This window comes from Ipomoea nil, unplaced genomic scaffold (assembly GCF_001879475.1).
Source record: "Ipomoea nil cultivar Tokyo-kokei standard unplaced genomic scaffold, Asagao_1.1 scaffold2653, whole genome shotgun sequence".
In the NCBI taxonomy this organism is placed as follows: Eukaryota; Viridiplantae; Streptophyta; class Magnoliopsida; order Solanales; family Convolvulaceae; genus Ipomoea; species Ipomoea nil.
In genome coordinates this window covers 2,002,409-2,022,835 of record NW_017619081.1, presented here as the reverse complement: position 1 = coordinate 2,022,835, position 20,427 = coordinate 2,002,409, and the positions used below count along the sequence as shown (strand labels likewise).

The 20,427-nt window shown below is 33.7% G+C and overlaps 1 protein-coding gene across 1 annotated transcript; it reads right to left on the bottom strand.

Annotated features, from left to right (window-relative positions):
* Positions 1 to 240: 240 nt before the first annotated feature.
* LOC109154716 lies at positions 241 to 4,505 on the bottom strand. The gene is made up of 4 exons (XM_019302448.1): positions 4,324 to 4,505; positions 3,306 to 4,231; positions 1,979 to 3,196; positions 241 to 1,901 (listed from the first exon to the last, which is right to left on the bottom strand). The coding sequence occupies exons 1-4, from the start codon at positions 4,503 to 4,505 to the stop codon at positions 241 to 243; spliced, it is 3,987 nt and encodes a 1,328-aa protein (XP_019157993.1).
* Between the last annotated feature and the right edge of the window lie 15,922 nt (positions 4,506 to 20,427).

Below are 20,427 nucleotides of genomic sequence, written 5' to 3'. Positions count from 1 at the left end.
GTTGGTACAAAGTTGTGACAAAATTGGAATTTTCTATTTTATATTTAGGAAATTGTCGCCTCAATCTTTGGAATATTGTCATCTTTAATTTAAACTAGTAGTTGCACCCGTGCGCTGCACGATCCTATTATTATGTTGAAATATCATCAAAATTGTTTTATTCATTATATAGGTTGAATAAGGTTATAGAAGTGAGAAATACAGAAAATATAATATTTTATTGATAAGTAAACTAAAAAATTACAAATTATTAAATATTTCTTTATAAACTACATTTTGGGTCTTGTTTATAAGACCTCTAGATTCCCCACAAATTAAGACCTTAAGACCATCCGGATTACTGACTCGAGATACTGCAACATATAATTGGCCATGATTAAAAACAGGTTTTTTCAATATCAAACCCACATGTGAAAGCGTCTGACCTTGACTTTTGTTGATTGTCATTGCATATGATAACATAAGCGGGAATTGCTTTCTTTGAAACTTGAAAGGAAGTCTTGGGTCCGAAGGAGTCAAAGATAGTCTGGGTATCAGAACCTTTGTACCTGCGTTATTGCCAGCTATGATTTTCCCCTCAATAACATGATTTCCCAATTGTGTTACTATTAACCGAGTACCATTGCACAACCCCATCGAGTGATCAATATTTCTCAACAGCATAACTGGAGTTCCAATTTTCAATGTTAAAGAGTGGTTTGGTACACCTGAGCACCTCAGACTATTTAAAAACTCTGTTGTGTGTACCTGAGATTGCATATCAAAGTTTGCCTCAGCCTTGCAAATAGAATCACAACTCAAATATGTCCTTGATGCAGCTTGATTAATACCATTCATGTATTCATTGACCTCGTCAACAACATCCAATGTTGGAGCTAAAATAGCTCTATCCTCTAATTGTCTTTCATCCATGTTGCCAGAACGGTATCCAGGGAATGTGTTTTCCACAATTTGTTTTATTGGATCAACCTCATTCTGTAATACAATGGAAGACGGCATTATTATATTGCAATCAACATTGTTGTCTTCACCAAGATTACCATCACCTAAATCCGCAATCCACTTGGCAAAACTATCTAACTTCTCCAAATCATCTTCATCACTAACACCGCGCAATCTTAAATTCTTCGTTAGACGAAGAACTTCACAATTATTCCACAAGTAAGATGAATTAATGCTGGCTTGTATTATATCTTGTCTAGTACCTTTGGGAATAACTGGTAGGATTTGTCTAAAGTCTCCACCCAACACCACAGTTTTCCCTCCAAATGTCATTGTTGAGCTCCTTGAATTTTTGAACCGCATTAAGTCTCGCATTGTGCGATCCAATGCTTCAAAGCAATGTTTGTGCATCATCGGAGCTTCGTCCCAAATTATTAATTTGGACTTGATTATCAATTCAGCAAGCGGACTGCCTTGCTTTATGTTGCAGGTTGAATCTTCATTAACAGCAAGCGGTATGGCAAATCTGGAGTGTGCAGTCCTACCGCCAGGCAGCAGCAAAGAAGCTATTCCGCTTGAGGCTACATTAAGAACTATCTCTCCTTTGGACCTTAAAGCAGCTGAAATTGTCTTCCACAAAAATGTTTTTCCGGTTCCACCGTAACCATATACGAAGTACAATCCACCTTTCTCATTTTCAACATCTCCAATCACCTTATTATATATGAGTAGTTGTTCATCAGTTAGTTTCGGATGCAATGAATCATGTAGATGCATTAGAGCTTCCCTATCATATGACATTTCCTCTAACAACAACCTATTACCACAAATCCAATCATTGTTTCCATCTGGCATTGGCATTGGTGGGTAATCTGATAGAGATTTGTTCCAAGCATTCAACAATTTCTCCATTTCAAGCAGCGCAAAATTCTTTTTTTGAGATTCATTCATGTTTAAATCTACAAAATAAAAGACAGATGTACGATGTAAGTCTTTTAAACAGCAATTTTAATAATAATATTAAAATAAAATATACCTGGGACTGATAGGTTCCTTCTATAAACATATTCAGCATCATCTGATAAGAATGGCCAAACCATCTCCCAAACATTTTCTGGTTTGGCCATCGAACTGGATGTTAGAAGTGTAACAAACAACTTCCGTAGAGAACTTGCTAAGGACCACGTTGATGCCTCCGTGATTGCATCAATATACTCTTTATCATCTTCAATTAATCCCCGGGCATAACACGCATCTCTAAAGGAATTGTATTGAACACCATCCACCTTTTTAATCTCATCAAATGAAGTCGGTCCACGAACTATATTAAGTAAACACCTAAGATAAAAGATCTCACCAGTATTTGGTGGCACATAAAAGATTCGCCCAATTGCCCAATTTCTTTGCCTAGGTTGCCATTCTCTTTTATCACTCTTCCAAACAAATTTTGTTGGCATTTGTGAATAAGTCAACTCCCTCCCTGCTGCATACTTTTTATTAGCTTCAAACCAGGCAGTAAACATGCTTTGAGCTACTGTTGGTCGATTCACCACATCATCGACCAAATCATCGTCATGAAAAATTATTGATTGCTCATTGGGAAGATGGAAACTCAAACGTTCAACAGATGGGTTCCTAAATTGTATGTCAAAGCCAAAAATCCTCCACGCAGCCTCAGGGGGTGAAATATATCTACAGTCATAGTACATTTTGATTTCATCTACAATGTTCCCCGTAGATTCTTCCACCCCACTATTGTAGAATTCAGCTGTTACCCTATCATTCCCTTTGTTGACGTATTTGAATAAGTACTTAATTGATCTAGATTGGTTGCACCACTCCACATTAATATGAGCCTTGTACTTCATAAGCAAATATCTATTGTGTGGCACAACATATCTACTATCAAGGTTAATACCATTCTTCCGTACTGTACGACCATTATCTCGACGTCGATATATTGGATATCCATCAAAATCCACTGTTGAGTTTTCCACAAATTTTTTGGGGAAGTATTTAGAGCAAATACCATTTTTCATGCAAGGTGAATTCTTCCTCGCTGCACCACATGGACCGTGAATCATAAATTCTTCTACTGCTTTATAATACTCAGGGTCGCACAATTGACTTGGAATCTCAGCAGATATGATCATGTCAATATCTTTAGGATTAGGATAAGAGTTACTCTTGCTCAAGAATATCAAAATGTGTGCATGTGGCAATCCCCTTTTCTGAAATTCAATGGTATAAATAACTGCAAACACGGGAACTGTGAAATTAGACCCCAAATAAATTGTCTATTTTTTTAAGCCTACAAAACAATTATATGCAAAAAATTACATTTATTAAATAACAAAATTTACCTGCATCCACCAGTCCAAAAATCTTCTCCTTCTTAATATCTTTTATCAGTGCATTTAATTTCATTTTAAACACACGGCAAACTATATCTGGCCTATCTTCAGCTTTCAGTTTCCTTGATTGTAAAAATCTTTCTATCTCAGGCCACTTAGGATTACATGTGAATGTAATAAATAGACTTGGATACCCTATCCATCTACGAATCGCCATTGCATCTTGGTAATTTTGCACCATATATCTCGCACCTCCTGTAAAACTCGATGGCAAAATAATCCGCTTTCCTTGGGCAGTAGGATCTACTTCACCACGTGTTAGTGCATCTGTCAAACATTTGTATGATTCACACCTCAATGACTTTTGATGCGACCTAATATAAACTAACCGTCCTGATTCTATCATGGTATAAGCATCAACCAAATGTTGTTGAAACAATCGTCTAGCATATAGCAATGTTGACATTTCATTGAGCCGATCTTGCAAACGGAATGAAAAATACTCTCTTGGGCTAATTTTAGTTCGTGCATTTGAACTCCGGCCTTGCACATTATTAAACTGTATATCGTCCCTGTATCCGTCCTCACCGTATGGAAATAGTAGTGGATATTGCATTGGTAGATATGCTGGATTTAGTTCAGTTATTCTTTGAAAATGACCCGCTTGAGACTCCACCAGTATATCTCTTTCTCCCATGTTTGGATCCAAATCACCAACAATCAATGCCGCAACCTCCCCAACTTGTGGCAAGTTATATGTCCTTGCATCCGTGGTCCTTTTACCAATGAGTTTTATTTTAATATCCACTCTTTGATTACTTTCCATATTTGTTTTCGCCATCCTAAAACTCTTGACTAAAACATTATTTTCATCTAGTGCATCCTTGATGTCTTTCACAATTTCACGATGAATTGTATTTGTTGAATGATCATCCCTGTTTGGCAAGAAAAAAAAGACAATTTCATAATCTAAATATATAAGCAACAATGCTCATTTATTTAAATTAAATAAGCGTACATAACTTACCCCAATAAAGTTAGACGATTGTCTATCTCATGTTGTGTATCATAAATATACAATTGAGCAAACTTTGGTCGTCCACCAGACTGTGGTAGTAAACTACCCATTAAGTGAAAGTTTTGTCCATATAACCTAAAAGTCGGGGGGGCACCACCAGTGTTAACAGTCCTGTCAATTTTCCCACCCATGGATGTAAAACAAAACATATTGTTGAATGACCGAATATTCTTCAAGAAATGGGTACTCTTTTGGTCCTGGTTAAAGAACAACTGCCTGATTGCCATAGGTGGAATATTAGGAGGGGACATCTTTATCTTGCCATGACTGCAACAAAGTGAATATTTTGGATTTCGAACACCGCTAGATTTATTAACTCGCTCCTCTAACCAAAACATTGCTCCGCAGTGTTCGCAAGATACGTTTGATCACCCAGATCGTTGTAATAATCTAACCAAAAAACAAATGTTAGTACTCCAAATTTAGATAATATCTACAATTAATTGTATCTATACTCACGATCTCCAATTGTAGATTTTGATGGTGTATCATGGACCACACTATTAAATGCTGACATCAAACCACGTTGCATTGAAACATCTGGTGATGAGATATTGTAATCAACAACGCACGACCTTGTTGTTTGATCTAAAAGATGAAATGAAAGTTTAATATTCATATATGGATTTATAACAATCTACTTTCTAAAAAGATTTATCATGTATATAGAAATTTTACCATTTGTATGAATATGCCAAGGTCCTCGACTTTCATAGGACACAATAGGGTTACTTTCGAGCACGTTAGCTTGCGATGTCGTTGATTGAGTAATATTTTGTAAAACTATTAAAAAAAAGGTTTGAAATCTCAGATCCAAATTCAAAATATATAATATACAAAATTAAACAAATATACTTTTATTGTAGAAAATTGTTTAGAAAGACCTATAATTTTTCCGTTGGCTAAACGCTTTTCAGTCTGAGATGTTGAATTAACACATGTCAGCTGAGATCTAGCAGTTGCCGATTGTATTGCATACGAACACTCTAAACAACAAAATTACAAAAACCACACGTTAATATGTATAATAAAAATAATTAAAATAAAACTCACTATACCAACAGACTGACATTTCATTTAAAATGAAAGCACTAACCATCCAAAAAAAATTTACACCCGAATTTTTGAATGTTGCATTTTATGTTCAATAAAACAATAAATTAAACAGTTAATCATAAAGCAATGCATATGGGTTACATTTGCCACATTAAATACACTAAATTATAGAAAAAGTAGAATTTTTTTTTTATAATTGCCCAAATTCAAATACTCCAAACATAACACTCTAATCATTTACTATAAATTAAGCATATTAAATATATTAAACAGTAAAACATATTCAATAATGAGAACAATTGGCAATATTTAAAGATATATAATGATTCATACCATTGTATCCGTTGAAAGATTGTCCTGAAAGAGTTCTGTAGTGTGTACCAGTTAGACGGCTATTATTTTGAGGTGTTACATTGACACACGTAATCTGAGATGTACCACTTGACATTTCTATTGTAATTGAATTGTCTAAAATAAAAAAATCCAAAATGTTAACATTATTATAGTACACTATATATAGCACCGACATTGCAATATAGAAAGAAATTAATTACCAGAAATCGCAACTCGTTTTGGCGTGTTGAATGTTCCATATTCCGCACCATCATTTTCTAACATACAAACCAGAAAATACTTATAAACCAATAATTAAATAAGTAGTAATATGATCATCTTAGTAGATATAGTTAAAATGTACATGCTTATTTAACAAAATTGATTTAACAAACAATTGTATTTAACAATAAATTAAATGAAATACTATGTTTTATTTAAATATAATAAACACAGTAAATAAACCAAATTTAACAAATATGAATATCGTACTATAAAAAAAACATATGTACATATAAGCATACTAAAATAGTATATTTCACTACCAATATAGAATTTAACCATAACTTAAAACTCTACCTCTCTTTCTCACTATATATATATAAAGGTATATATATATATATATATATATATATATATATATATATATATATATATATATATATATACCTTTAAATACAGCAAATCATTCCCATATACTATAGTATTGGTATATACTCCTTTTTGGTATATACTCCGTATATGGGAATGATTTGCTGTATTTAAAGGTATATATATATATATATATAAACGTATGAGTCAACTGTGGAAGGGTCCAGAAATATGCTTTCTGGACACCCTTCGTCACCACGGTCACCGTTTCCTGTCTTCTACCTCTCGCTCTGTCCATTTCTCCCAAACTCTATCTATCTATTGTATAAATCCAGATTCGATAGACGCTAATGGCGTCGAAAGCTTGAATATGATAATGTTCGCAATTTTCTTCTTGATTAGAGATCCGACGCAATTGTGTTGGGGTTCGATTGATAGCTACAGAATTGGGCGAAACCCTATATCTACGGTGAGGCTTAGTCGTTTCTACGAATTCAATCTACAGAAACCCTCAATGAGTCTGAGTGAGCTATGGATGAACGCAGTCGTTGACATTTGCAATTGCGTCCATGTTGAAATTAGGGTTTTCAAATCATGGAGGTAAATCATCGAAGGACTGTAAGTAACCTTCGTACTCACGCTGACCTAATCTCTACTATTTTTGCCCCAAAAATTTAGATGTAAATAGAATTTCAATTCGATTTATGTATGGTAAACTGCATGCGTGTATTGTTAGGGTATTGAAGTAAGAAAACTTGCATATTATTATTATCTGTTGCACTTGATTGTTTGAAATTTCAGGCTCTAAATTTTAGCTTTCCTAGAATTGATGATGAATAATTAGTACAAAATTAACCGTACTATATGCTTAACCTTGTTCTACAGATTTTAATTCACCACTTTAAATAAACACAAATTGATAACAGGATACACAGTATGAAATTGCATGATAAGTTTTGATGAAACCGTGACAGTAATATAAGTTTTGATGAATTCTGATCAGTAACGTACCTTTATTTGAAACTGTATCCTTCCTTTTGGTGCCGATTACAGTTGATTTTGTTAACTTCTTCATTGATTTGAACTGCTCAGTGCTTTGTGAATTCTTTTTTGACAGTAGTGAGTTTATTTGAAAAGAAAGGTGTAATTGAAAAAGAATGGTGTACTTTGCATTTAAATGTGAATATCTGACTATATGTGAGTGGAAACCATTAAAGAAAAATGAAATTCTCTAGAATTTGCTATTACTTTATTAATTAATGATTACATCTATTGGGAAGCAGAAAAGACACAAATTTAAAAGATTGGATTTATTCCCAGATTTATCCTGCAATATATTGTGTTGAAGTTTTGATTACAATTCCAAAACATTAATAGATGTGTATTTTGTTTTCCAATTTGGTTAGCCAACTTTTATTTTTGCTGCTCAGTATAATTTTCTCTTTATTTTCTGTTTTTGAATAGACTTCAAAACTGTTATAACTCATTTACTCAATTTCTAACACTTGTTTGCAAGCACCTGGCACATGATGATAGTAATATCTGATGCACTTAGATTTCAGAGTTCCCATGATTCTATGGCATACTATTAAGCCTTTTGGAGCATGAAACAGTAGCACATTGAATTAAAGTTACAAATGTCAGTACAATACCTTTTTTTAATCTCAGTTTATTTCTCTTATTATCTTCTGTTTTTGAATAGACTTAAATTCTGATATAAAAAATTTCCTCATGATCTAACATTTGTTTTCAAGCAAATGGCAAATGATGATATGAATTTCTGATGCCATTAGATTTCAGAGTTCAAATCTTGCCCTAGGAGGACTATTAAACCTTTTGGAGCATCAAACAGTAGCAAATTGAATTTCCTTACTGCGAAAGACTACAAATGAAGGAGTTACGTTGTGCAGACTTAATTAGCTAACCTTGTTGTCCAGATGTGTAAATGTTGATCTATTTTCTGTAATTTATTAGTTAGTGTCCTCTTTGAATGAAATGAAGGTTGCACACTTTGGAATACAATAACAGTTATAGTTGGAGATAATTAGTCATTAGAGGAAAACAATTCATGTGTACCTCCATGATTTGATTCTATTTGTTTAGTGTTATAGTTCCGATAACTATACATTTTTTGTTAAAATTTCAGTGTACTGCTTTATTCAAGGTTTTATAATAGTAGTTGACTAAGAATTAAAACTTCACTACATGAAAAGAGTTTACATATTTGCTTCTATTCTGTTTAATTGGTCTATTATTCAACTATTTGATTGAGCACTAAACTCTTTTCCAATATCTGATAAGAGTTTACTTGAAGTTAAGTAAATCCAGCTTACCTTTATTTAGCAAGGACAAAATGACTTTGAAATATAATTTTAGTCCTTATTTGTGATATTAGATAAAGATGTTTTCCTAAAGATAACTTTAATATGAAATTTAGGAAAAGCAATTGTATTTTAATTTGGTCTGTCTTTATCTTCCATTTATATTTGAATTTGAATTGTACTTGCATTTATAGTCCTATGAATATTGTGTAATGTCCTGAAAAGCCACTAAAGCTCAAATGGATTGATTGGAGTCAAATATGTGTATAAGGTATGACATGGTTATTTACGTTTTTTTATTCATTCAAATAAAAGAAAATCAATACAGAGATACAGTATTGGAACTGATATAAGTACAATTCATTTCTTTCAGGTGGACTGAAAGTTCAAGGAACAAAAGGGGACAACTACTATTGCTAAAAGATAAGTACATTATTTTGATCCACTGCCAGTAGCCTTCATTATCATACTGTTTCTTGTGCATGCTAACTGATCTCTGCCTATTCATACCTGAAACGATTTAGGAAAATAGACAAAGCATAGAATAAAGCATAATAAAGTCACTTATAACAGTATCATAAGAAAGCACTTATACAAAGTGCCTATTTTCTATGGCATACCTGCAATGATTTAAGAGAATAGAGAATCCATCAAATAAAGCATACAAATTTAGAAATAAACAGTAGCATAAAAAAGCACTTATAAAAAGTGCTTAATGTCTAGGGCCAAGCAGCATGAATATGTACTTGGAGTACATATTATAAGAATCCTGTTTAGAAAACACCACCAATTAGAAAATAATATGTACTTAGGAGTACATATTATAAAAATCCTGATTACAACACCATAGTGCCTGCAAATCACCAAATTCCAATAATCTTTGTCCATCATTTGATCACAGAACAGTACATTAACTCTTCTCCTGTTTAACAAAAGCATTCTTTGTTTTCTTTGCATCTCTACTGGATGAAAATTGATCCAGTAAATTCCTCTTGGATGACACTGACTCCAGTAGCTCTCCTTGTTCCTACAACTTTTGTTTCTTACCCAGAGTAGGATTTGGACTGCTTGCCTCATCACCCGATTCAGATTCCTGTTATAAATAACAACCATCAGTGAGTTAGACTCTTAAGAATCCAGTTTTTTTCAATCAAGGGACCATAACCAAAATACTTACATCAGACCCTGCATCTTGATCATCTTCATTTAGCATTCTAGATAGCTGATCTTGATCATCACTTAAACACGAGCAGTAATGATCAACTAAGTCTGAATCATGCGCTATTGCAACCACAGGTATAGCTATTGCTCTATTCTTGAAGTGATCATTCTTAACAGAAATCTTGAAGACCATAGCCTTATTACGGACCTCTTCCATACCAGTTGGCAGAGGAGACCCATCCTGGCAAAAAAAAAAAAAAACAAAGTGTTGAAATAGAAACACTGTATTGTGTAGTCCTTTATTTTTTGTTGTGTTAAAACATACCGCCGAGTATTTGCTCCTTAAATCAAAAGCCGTCTTTCCCACAATTTCAGAGCACTCCTTGTCCCACAACAGAAAAGGAGCATCAGTGGTCTTATCTCCTACCTTCACAATCAGCCTGTACCTTAGGTTTCCCTCCTGCCATGTTGTACCACAGCTTAGGCATTGTAGAGCCCCATTCTTCAAATGCAACTTTCTAAAGCATCCCTCACTCCGGCATGAATGGTAATACCAATTTGTAGTACTCTCCACAGAAACAATCCTTCCAGGAATCCAGTAGTAGCCTTCCTGTTAGTAGAGAATAATTAAAATTGAAGTTGAAGATTTAGGAATAAAAAGAAAAAAATAGAAGGTTAAGATTTTGAGAATTTAAATTGTACCTCGGCTCTTTCATACAGATCTTTGATAGTTGTTACTATCATAGGAGATTTGGAACTTTTCGCAGGATTGCCATAGGAAATGTGAGACACAGTTTGCACACTTAGAGGTGGCCTGGTATCCACTTTCAAACTGCATATTAAAGAAAAAAAATATTCAACTTGTTGATCTAGATTACATGTTTCAAAATCAGTATTGTGTGTAATTACCTGTCTTTAAATTCATGGAATTCTCTGCAAGGATGATTAAACCATAACTGGGTTGCATTGTAGGAGGATGAAATTCTGAACTCATCTACAAATTGAGAAAAAGATAAGTGTTAAAAAATATTGAATTAGATGTTAATGAATAAGATATCATGCACTTACTATCCACTTTTTTTGCTCTACAGAGTTGGAGTAAAACAATCAAAGGCCCTTCCACGTGTGTCTTGAAATAATGCATGGCTGTAGCAACATGTTGATCCCAAACAGTACACTTAAGACGATTGCCCCTAAAAGTGAGATGAACAGATTGTAAGTAGATCAAATATATTGTACTCTCTAAATTTATAATGAGTTGATGGCTTAATGATAGTTTGCTTATAGAATATAACCACTTACTGCAGGTGTAACTACCCTACAACTAAAGGTGGTCTAATTGATTCTATTAAACAGTAGACTGCTCTGAATCTGTCCTACTGGGATAATATAGTGAAAAACCACCAATTTCAGTTTTGACTTTCAAAAAGCACAAGACTTGCATTGTGAAAAAGATAAGTATCTTTTGCAAAAGATAGTCAAATTACTTGATATCCAATTATTAGTTTAATAACATTTACTTATACGATTTTCTTCTACAATGACAGATTTTAATACATATTATCAGTATGGTATTTTCAAATAGCAGAAGACTATCAATGTGAAAAAGATAAGTATATTTTGAATTATAGCCATTTTATTAAAATTGCTTGATATACAATTATGATTTGACTAACATTTTCTTATAGGATTTTAGTCTACTATCACAGATTTTAATACATAGAATGATTATGCAATTTTAGTTTTATAAAATTTCAGTGAAATACAGGTTTAATTAAAACACTGATCAAAGTGAAAGAGTGAAGGCACTAAACAGTGGCCTGGATTCAATTCTCAGTTTTATAGATCTGTACAGAAAAGTATAAGAAAAAAACACTTACTGCCCATCTTCTATGAGAAAATCCACCAACTTAGAAGGAAATCCAGCTATAACAATCTCTTTGGGAGTGTAGTACTCGACCACTCAACCAATGACATCTAAAAGTGAAAATGAGTTAAAATTGAAAACAGTATAAAGACATAATACGATATAGAATATAGGATATATATTATAGAGAAAAGAAGTAATAGACCATACCAATGAGATGCTTTTCAGACACCTTGCCCTCCATTAAGTCAGTAAAAGACTTAAGCCTAAACATTAGTAAGGGAAAACCCTTGCGTCTATGTCTCTCCACAATAGTCTCATGAGTAAATCTTATCATGTAGTTGTGATCAGTAGTTTTGTATTGGTAGTAGTGTGATATAACAGCAAAATCTTTGATGGCATACACCTTCCCTTCTGTTAAAAGCTTAGAATACTTTTCCACACATTCTTTCGGAATGTTACCATGAATGTATGTACCCTATCAACCAAGAACATATATATTGACTAACAAATTATACATTACTTTTTTGCAGTTTAAATTAAAAGAGAACTTACCTCAGAGTCATGGAAGACACATTCCTGGATCTTGGTGCTATCCAAACTATTGCGACCTTCAGGTACCGTATAGGTACGAATCAATCGTAGCCTTATAGCTTTCTTGTAAGTGGATAGTTTGATGTCTTTGCCTAGAACATAAACAGGAGCCATTGGCATGTATTTGCAGATTTAATGGGTTCCTTCTAAGCAACCAAGAAAGATGAACGAAACAAAATGGTAGGCAATAATGAAGTTCCCTCTAAGTATTTATACATGGTGGCTGAGAAATTTGAAATCAGCATTGATCTCTTGGATGCCTCCCAATTAAACCTGCACATCGGAAGAACAAACGACACATGATCTCTCGGATGCCTCCAAATTATGATTATGATTTAATATATATATATATATATATATATATATATATATATATATATATATATATATATATATTGTGTCCGTTGTATATAGATAGAAATTGTATGTATTTGTATTTCTATTGTATTGTATTTCTCATTATTGGAGAGTTTATTAGAGTCCCAATTCAATATTTGTCAGCCGCATTAATATCATTGGCGACTGACCAGTTTCCCATAGAATTGGGACTCTAAAAAACTGCTGCTAATCAAATTTGTATTTTTTCAATTCTTTCATTTCAAAGACCAACACCATTGATTTCATTTTTTCCTTTTTTTTTTATTTCGATTAATCGAGAATGATAACCAAAACGACGTAGTATATATTGGGCGGGAAAATGGAGCCATTTCATTGGCCGAATTCTTATGGCTTTAATATGTAGGAAGATTAGGAAGTTAGCCTCTTTTGGGAATTGTAATCTTTGAATGCCGCGCCTCAATTATTTGGAGAGAGCCTTGAATCCAGCGCCTTAATTATTTGGAACTCTGCTGGTCCGCGCCTCTCGACGCGTCGAAAACGGATTCAACACATCGAGAATAGGTGTAGGTTTTTCCTGGAACGCCAGACGTGTTTGACACGTCGAGAAATTTCTCGACGCGTCGAGTTTTCCTGTGCGTGAAAAATATAGATACTATAAAATTTCGACGCGTCGAGTCTCCTGGGCTCCGAACTTGTCCAAAATTGCTCCAAACTCATCCTTGAACTCCCCTTGCTCATAGAATTGACCTACAATGGTTCCAAAACACTAACAAACACCGTAAAACATTCAAAACAAGTGTGAACCATAATTAAATAATAAAATAAAAAATTATGCAATTAAAATACCAAAATCATGGACCTATGCCTAACAAATATAATTAAATCAATACTAAAAATATGCACAATTAGGCTCACATCAATTCCCCCACACAGCCTTTGCTTGTCCTCAAGCAAAACCAAGGAATAAATCACAAATCAAAACATACAAATTACTCATACTCTCTTTTGCACAACCTTTCAAACCACCAACCAACTCACTGCAAAACAACAAGTTTCAAGAATCAAATTAGTTTGGCACATAAGACCCATTCTCAAGCCAATAACCAAGCACCAAGAATTATTAATGTGCGTGAGGATCAAGTGTGCACAAATACTCAGTTGAGATTATGCAAAACACGGCTCATGAATGAGATCCCATAGGCTTGCCCTTCATACTCCCCTAGATCAAATCTAAGAATGCATGTTAAGATCAACTAGGACTTTATTTAGCTTGTAATGGGGCTATGGTGATGGCTAACAAAGAAGTGGTACGGAAAAATTAATCAAAAAGAGAGAATGTCACAATTATCAACACTTTCAAAATTGGAAGAGATGAGATAATCACAATTTCAAGGAGCAAATTTCTTTTAAGAACTCAGCAACTCTTTGGAAAGAGGGGGTCCAAACTCAAAATTTCCAATCTTTCTTTCTTTCATTCTTTTCTTTTCTTTTCTCTTCTTTTCATTGATTCTTTTCTTTGGATTTTCTTTTGGATTCAGCAAGATAATTTTAATCTAATCATTCATGACCCCCACACTTGAACATTTGTAATATCAGCTGCTTTTTTGGCACAACTCCATAAAACTCTTCTTACAGAAATAATAAAGATAAAAGTTTCATTCTCTCAAAGGGTGGAAGGGAAATATTTGGCCAAGGGTTAAGGGTTTAATAATGGGTTGTAACACCCCGTGTTACGATCCCTAAAACCAATTAAATCATTTAATTAATCACCTAAGAGAAAGAATTAAATCACAACAATTAATTAGGGAGGCCCACCATAGTCCATGGGCCCTTATCCCTAAACCCAATCCTTAGTCCCAAAAGGAATAGAGTTAGTAAACCTATAGTAATTAGGCCAAAGTAAGACTCTTAGATATATAAATAGGGAACATAAGGAGGCACCTAGAATCCCCACCACAATAATCCCTCACCACACAAGAAGTTCCAAGAATTTCCCTAGGAGAAATCAAGAAAGAAGAAAGCTTCAAGAAAGACCCTTCATAGCCACGGAATTAATTAAGGCTAAGAGGTAACCCATGTCTCAACAAAACCTATTTTCATAGCTATGATTCCCCTCTTAGGATTTCCCCATATTATTGTGTATTGATGATTTGTGATATTATTATTGATGATTGGTGGGATGATTCCATGGGTGATCTTGATGATGAGAGGTTCTTGATAATTCTGGTGTTTTTGACGATTATACAACGTTCTTGATAATTATATGGTGTTCTTGATGATTATATGAGGTCCTTGATAGTTATATGATATTCCTACCGAATCTTGATTTTGGAAGATGAATTGTGTTCTTGTTGATTTAAAAATAATTAGAACCCTAGGTATATCGTGGAATTTGTATGGTATTATTCTTGGTATATTAGGTGGGAATTCGCATGATTGGGTGTTGATTATGTTTAGAAAAACATGATAGGTTATATGCCATATGTTTCTTGATTTGGATCCGTTAATTGTCTACATATGTTATCAATTGCGTTTGAAAGTGTCTAAGCATGGTTTCGGGTTCCACAAAGGTTCCCGGGGCGTTTTTGGTGAAAAAGAGTCAGTAGGGGTAGGGGATCCGCCACCTACCCGCGGCCTCCTTGGGTAACGCCGGCAGCCGGCGGGCGGGCAGCTGCCCGCCGGGCACCCGCTGCCCGGATTAGCTACCGCCGGCGGGTAAACCCTCACCCACCGGCTACCCGCTGGTTTGCACCCCAAATTGGGATTTTGGCTTCCCCGTTTGATGTTCCCCCGACCCCCGTAGTGTCCCAACGGACTCCGTCTATCGTGCCTATGTCTAGTTTGATATTTCGGGTACCGTTCGTAGGTTGTATGAGTCTTATATATTGCATGCTAGTGAATTGGTATCCCGTTGACCTTGGTGAAGGAAGTATGAACCCCATAGGATTATTCTTAGTATGTGAAGGATCACGCATAGGTTTTGTTATACGTTTTCTCCCCCTTCCCAATGTGTTAATGTGGGTTGCATGTGCTTGCTATGTGTTATGTGTGCATGATACCCCAATTCGGTTGCGATCAGATTGGTTATTCCTGAGCTGCGGTTCAGAAGCTGGCTGCGGTCAGATTTACACTCTTGGGCTGCGGTCCACCGTTTGGTTGCGATTAAACGTTTCTACATGAGCTGCGGTTCATATTTCCTGGCTGCGGTCAGATGACATACTCTTGGGCTGCGGTCCACTGTTTGGTTGCGATCAAACATTATGATGAGCTGCGGTTCATCGGTCGGTTGCGATCGACCCCTCCGTGTTGCGATACGGGGCAGGGTGCTGCGGGGCCGTGTCAGAGCTATATGCGCTGACCCTCATGTATGGGCATGCGATTGGTCCTGTGGCGCTATCAAAGTGTGCTTATATGATGAGATATGGATGAGTTGTTGTTATGAGTACCTTGGGGATGTGACTATGGGATTCATATTGGGAATCGCATATGTTAGGTTATGATTATTAATTGTGCTTATCTTATCTGTCTTGCCTGTTGTATATGCTTGGTATAACTGCTGTCTATGCTTAGCCCTATCTGTTGAGTCTATCCCTGTTTTAAAAGCTAGAGTTCGTAGGCTATATCTTCATGCTCAAAATGGTTTTCATATATATATATATATATATATATATATATATATATATATATATATATATATATATATATATATATATATATATATATATATATATATGTGTGTGTGTGTGTGTGTGTGTGTGTGTGTGTGTGTGTGTGTGTGTGTGTGTGTGTATTGTATTTCAACGCGTTGGAGTGGGTTACCAGCATCTCTTGCTGAACAGATATATTTGGCTTTCAGGCACAGACGAGTAGATCACTGGAGCGCGCTAGAAGCTTGGGGCATAGCTTAGATGGTTTTTCCCTTTCGGCCTGCGTGCCATGATTTAGTACTGATACTGATTTAGGTCTTAGAATTTAGCCTGTGCACCCGAGTTCTCTAACTCGGGTGTGGCATAGCACCCTGTACTCTTTGTATCGTATCTTGGGATTTTATGAGATTCTATCTTTATTATATAAGTTTTAAAAGTATTGAAAAATATGGGGTGTTACATGGGTAAATCAAAGAAAAATAATCACAATGAGGGGATAAGTGCTTAGCACTTATTTAAACAAACGAGAGGCACAATGTGGACACAAAGGATAAAAACATATGTAGGGACAGGTTTAAAGGCTATGGCTAAACAAAAATGGCCTAAATCACTTCCAAACATGCAAAACTTAGACTTCACTTAGGGAGTAATGAGGCAAGTTCTAGCAGAACACCCATGACTGGAATCTCACATAAGCCCTCACTAGCAATGCATAACACACAAGATCAAGAATTAATCCAGTTATTAAGTGGTTAACAAAACTATTGGCAAGGGAATAGATCAATTATATGTTACACCTCAAATCATCAATCACAAATTAAGATGCAGCAAGCACCACTAAAACAAACCACAAACCAACAAGAGAGAGTACTTGCAATTGCACGCGGAGCCGGAGACACAAATCCGGCCGTCCGGCATGTCGCCCACGTAGCAACCACGTGTCGCCTTCCCGGGTGCCCTGCCTGTCAACGCATAGAGTCGCCACGTGTTTCTCACCAGCTCTCTCGCTAAAGGGCTACCGATCGGTGGTCGACAACGCCAATCGGGCACTACCTGGTCGGGAATCGACCGGGTTCTTCTCAAGAAACCCGACCTGCAACCTGCAAAGACAAGAAGAAAAGGACAAAGGCATGTCGGTCGGGGTATTCCCTACCATATATATATATATATATATATATATATATATATATATATATATATATATATATATATATATATATATATATATATATATATATATATATATATATATATATATATATATATATTTGTTTATTTACGTATCTCTATAAAAATTATTATTATTATATAAAATATAATTTATCTTTATAAACATGTATTATTAAAAAATATAAACATAAGTAAAAATCTTTTGATTTCTTTCTTTAGATTCATAATCCTAACCTCCTAATCCCTGTTGATACACTCCTTGCAGGCACATACGATTCCCTTAATGGGACCAAGTAACTCAGCGTCCCCATTGATCCAATCCACAACCTCTTTTGCATCAGTACGGATTCAAAGTCTTCTGACCTTCCTATCCCAAACCCATTGAAGGGCTGAATACACTGCTCTTCTGCCATCAACGCATCATGTGCAATGTTAAGAGACGGAGGAGAGTTCTCCTTGTTGATGGCGCATGTGTCTTCTGCCCCGAGGTTGATGAAGATGCTGATCATATTGTAATGAAATGTTGGAAGGCTAGGGAGGTCTGGGAGCGCCTGATTCCTATCTACAACCGCGTGCAATGGGAATGTGGTGACTTCGTGGGGTGGATCCTGGGCAACATTGCGATGAAGTCGGATTGGAGTGCGTTCTTTGCTACAACAACATATCTCGAGAAATTTGTTTCAATTGGGCAAAGGGCATGCAACGATTCAATTTGGTTGTTGTTACAATTATGCAGTGGTAAAATTACCTTCTTTTTTTTTTTCTATTTCTAAGTTATTTCTTGTGGAGAAATTATGTGTATTTTTTTACATTAAAGATTTACATTAATTTTTCATATTGTATTTTTATTTGTAATTATGAAATTAATTACTATATATATATATAGTCTATTAAAAGGCAGAATATTTATTTATATAATGATTATTTCCATATGATCGTATGTAACTGTCAATTCCAGAATTACATATAGGTATAATAGGATAATATTATATTTATATATTATTATATACATATATATTATTCCAAAAAAAATATACATATATATCGTACATCATATATAGTTAATAGGATTAGATTTAGGAATGATATATATATATATATATATATATATATATATATAACTAAACGTTATATATATATATATATATATATATATATATATATATATATATATATATATATTAACTCAGATGGTATTAACTCTATATATATATATATATATATATATATATATATATATATATATATAGAGTTAATACCATCTGAGGTCCTCCGAGTATAGTGGTTTTGCCACGTTTAGTCCTACACTTTCAAATTGACCATCTGTGGTCCTTCAACTTTCAAATTTAACCATTCGCGGTCCAAGTTAACCACCCATGGTCCTTCAAGTTTTGAAATTTAACCAGCTATGGTCCTCTTGGAAGGACCATGGTTGGTTAAAATTTAATAGTTTAAGGACCATGGGTGGTTAACTTGGATCATGAATGGTTAAATTTAAAAGTCGAAGGACCACAGATGGTCAATTTAAAAATTTAGGACTAAACGTGGCAAAACCACTATACTCGGAGGACCTCAGATGGTATTAACTCTCTCTCTCTCTCTCTCTCTCTATGTATATATATATATATATATATATATATATATATATATATATATATATATATATATATATATATATATATATATATATATATATATATATATATATATATATATATATTTAAAAATAACCTATTAAAAGTTTTAGAATGATATAATAAATTATTTTAAAATTATTTGACAGATTGGAATGTCACAAAAATATCTCTGCAATTAAAAATTTTTATTTGTAATTATGAAATTAATTACCATATATAAAAATATAAAAGTAGTCTATTAAAAGGCATGATATTAATTTATATAATAATTATTTTTATATGGACGTATGTAACTGTCAATTCCATAATTACATATAGGTATAATAGGATAATATATATATATATATATATATATATATATATATATATATATATATATATATATATATATATATATATAGTTAGTAGGATCGTATTTAGGAATGATATATATAATTGGGTAGAATAATTTAATTATATATTAATTTAAAAATAACATATTAAAAGGTTTGAAATGATATAATTAATTATTTTAAAATCATTTCGAAGATTGGAATGTCGCAAAAGTGTCCATGCATTAGGAATTAGTATTTGTAATTATGAAATTAATTAACATATATAAAAACAGTCTATTAAAATTTAAAAGATAGGATATTTATTTATATAATAATTATTTTCATATGAACGTATTTAACTGTCTATTAAAACTTAAAAGATAGGATATTTATTTATATAATAATTATTTTCATATGAACGTATTTAACTGTCAATTCCATTATTTACAATATACATAATATACTTTAACAACGTAAAAAATTTGTATAAAGTTTTTTTCTTTTTTTCTTTTCTTTTTCTTTTTTTTTTTTTTTGTGTAAAAGGCCCGTTAAACACGGGAAAGAGAACTACCAGACCAAAAAATTGTATAAAGTTTGTAGTCAATAAACCAGCTCCATTTTTCAATCCCAATCACAAAATTAAATATTAAATTAATTACATAACTAATGTATGTCTGTATTCGTACATCCCGCCATGTGGTTCCCGGGGCCATGCGGTTCACAGTATTATTTAATGTTGCTTTTCATCTATGAATCCTATGATGCCTTGTACTTTTAAAATTTATAATGTGTACTTAAAAAAATAATTAATATTTAAATATATTTAAAGAAAAATATTTGTAAATATATTTCTAATTTTTTTATATTTATATATTTTTCTTATGTAGTATATTGCATTTTGTATTTTCACTATTCTAATTTCTTTAACGTGGTTCTCACACACAAACTAATTAATCTTAAGTCCCTAAATTCCCTACCCAAAGACACTGGAGGAAGTAAATCGTAAATTACCCAACCTCTATA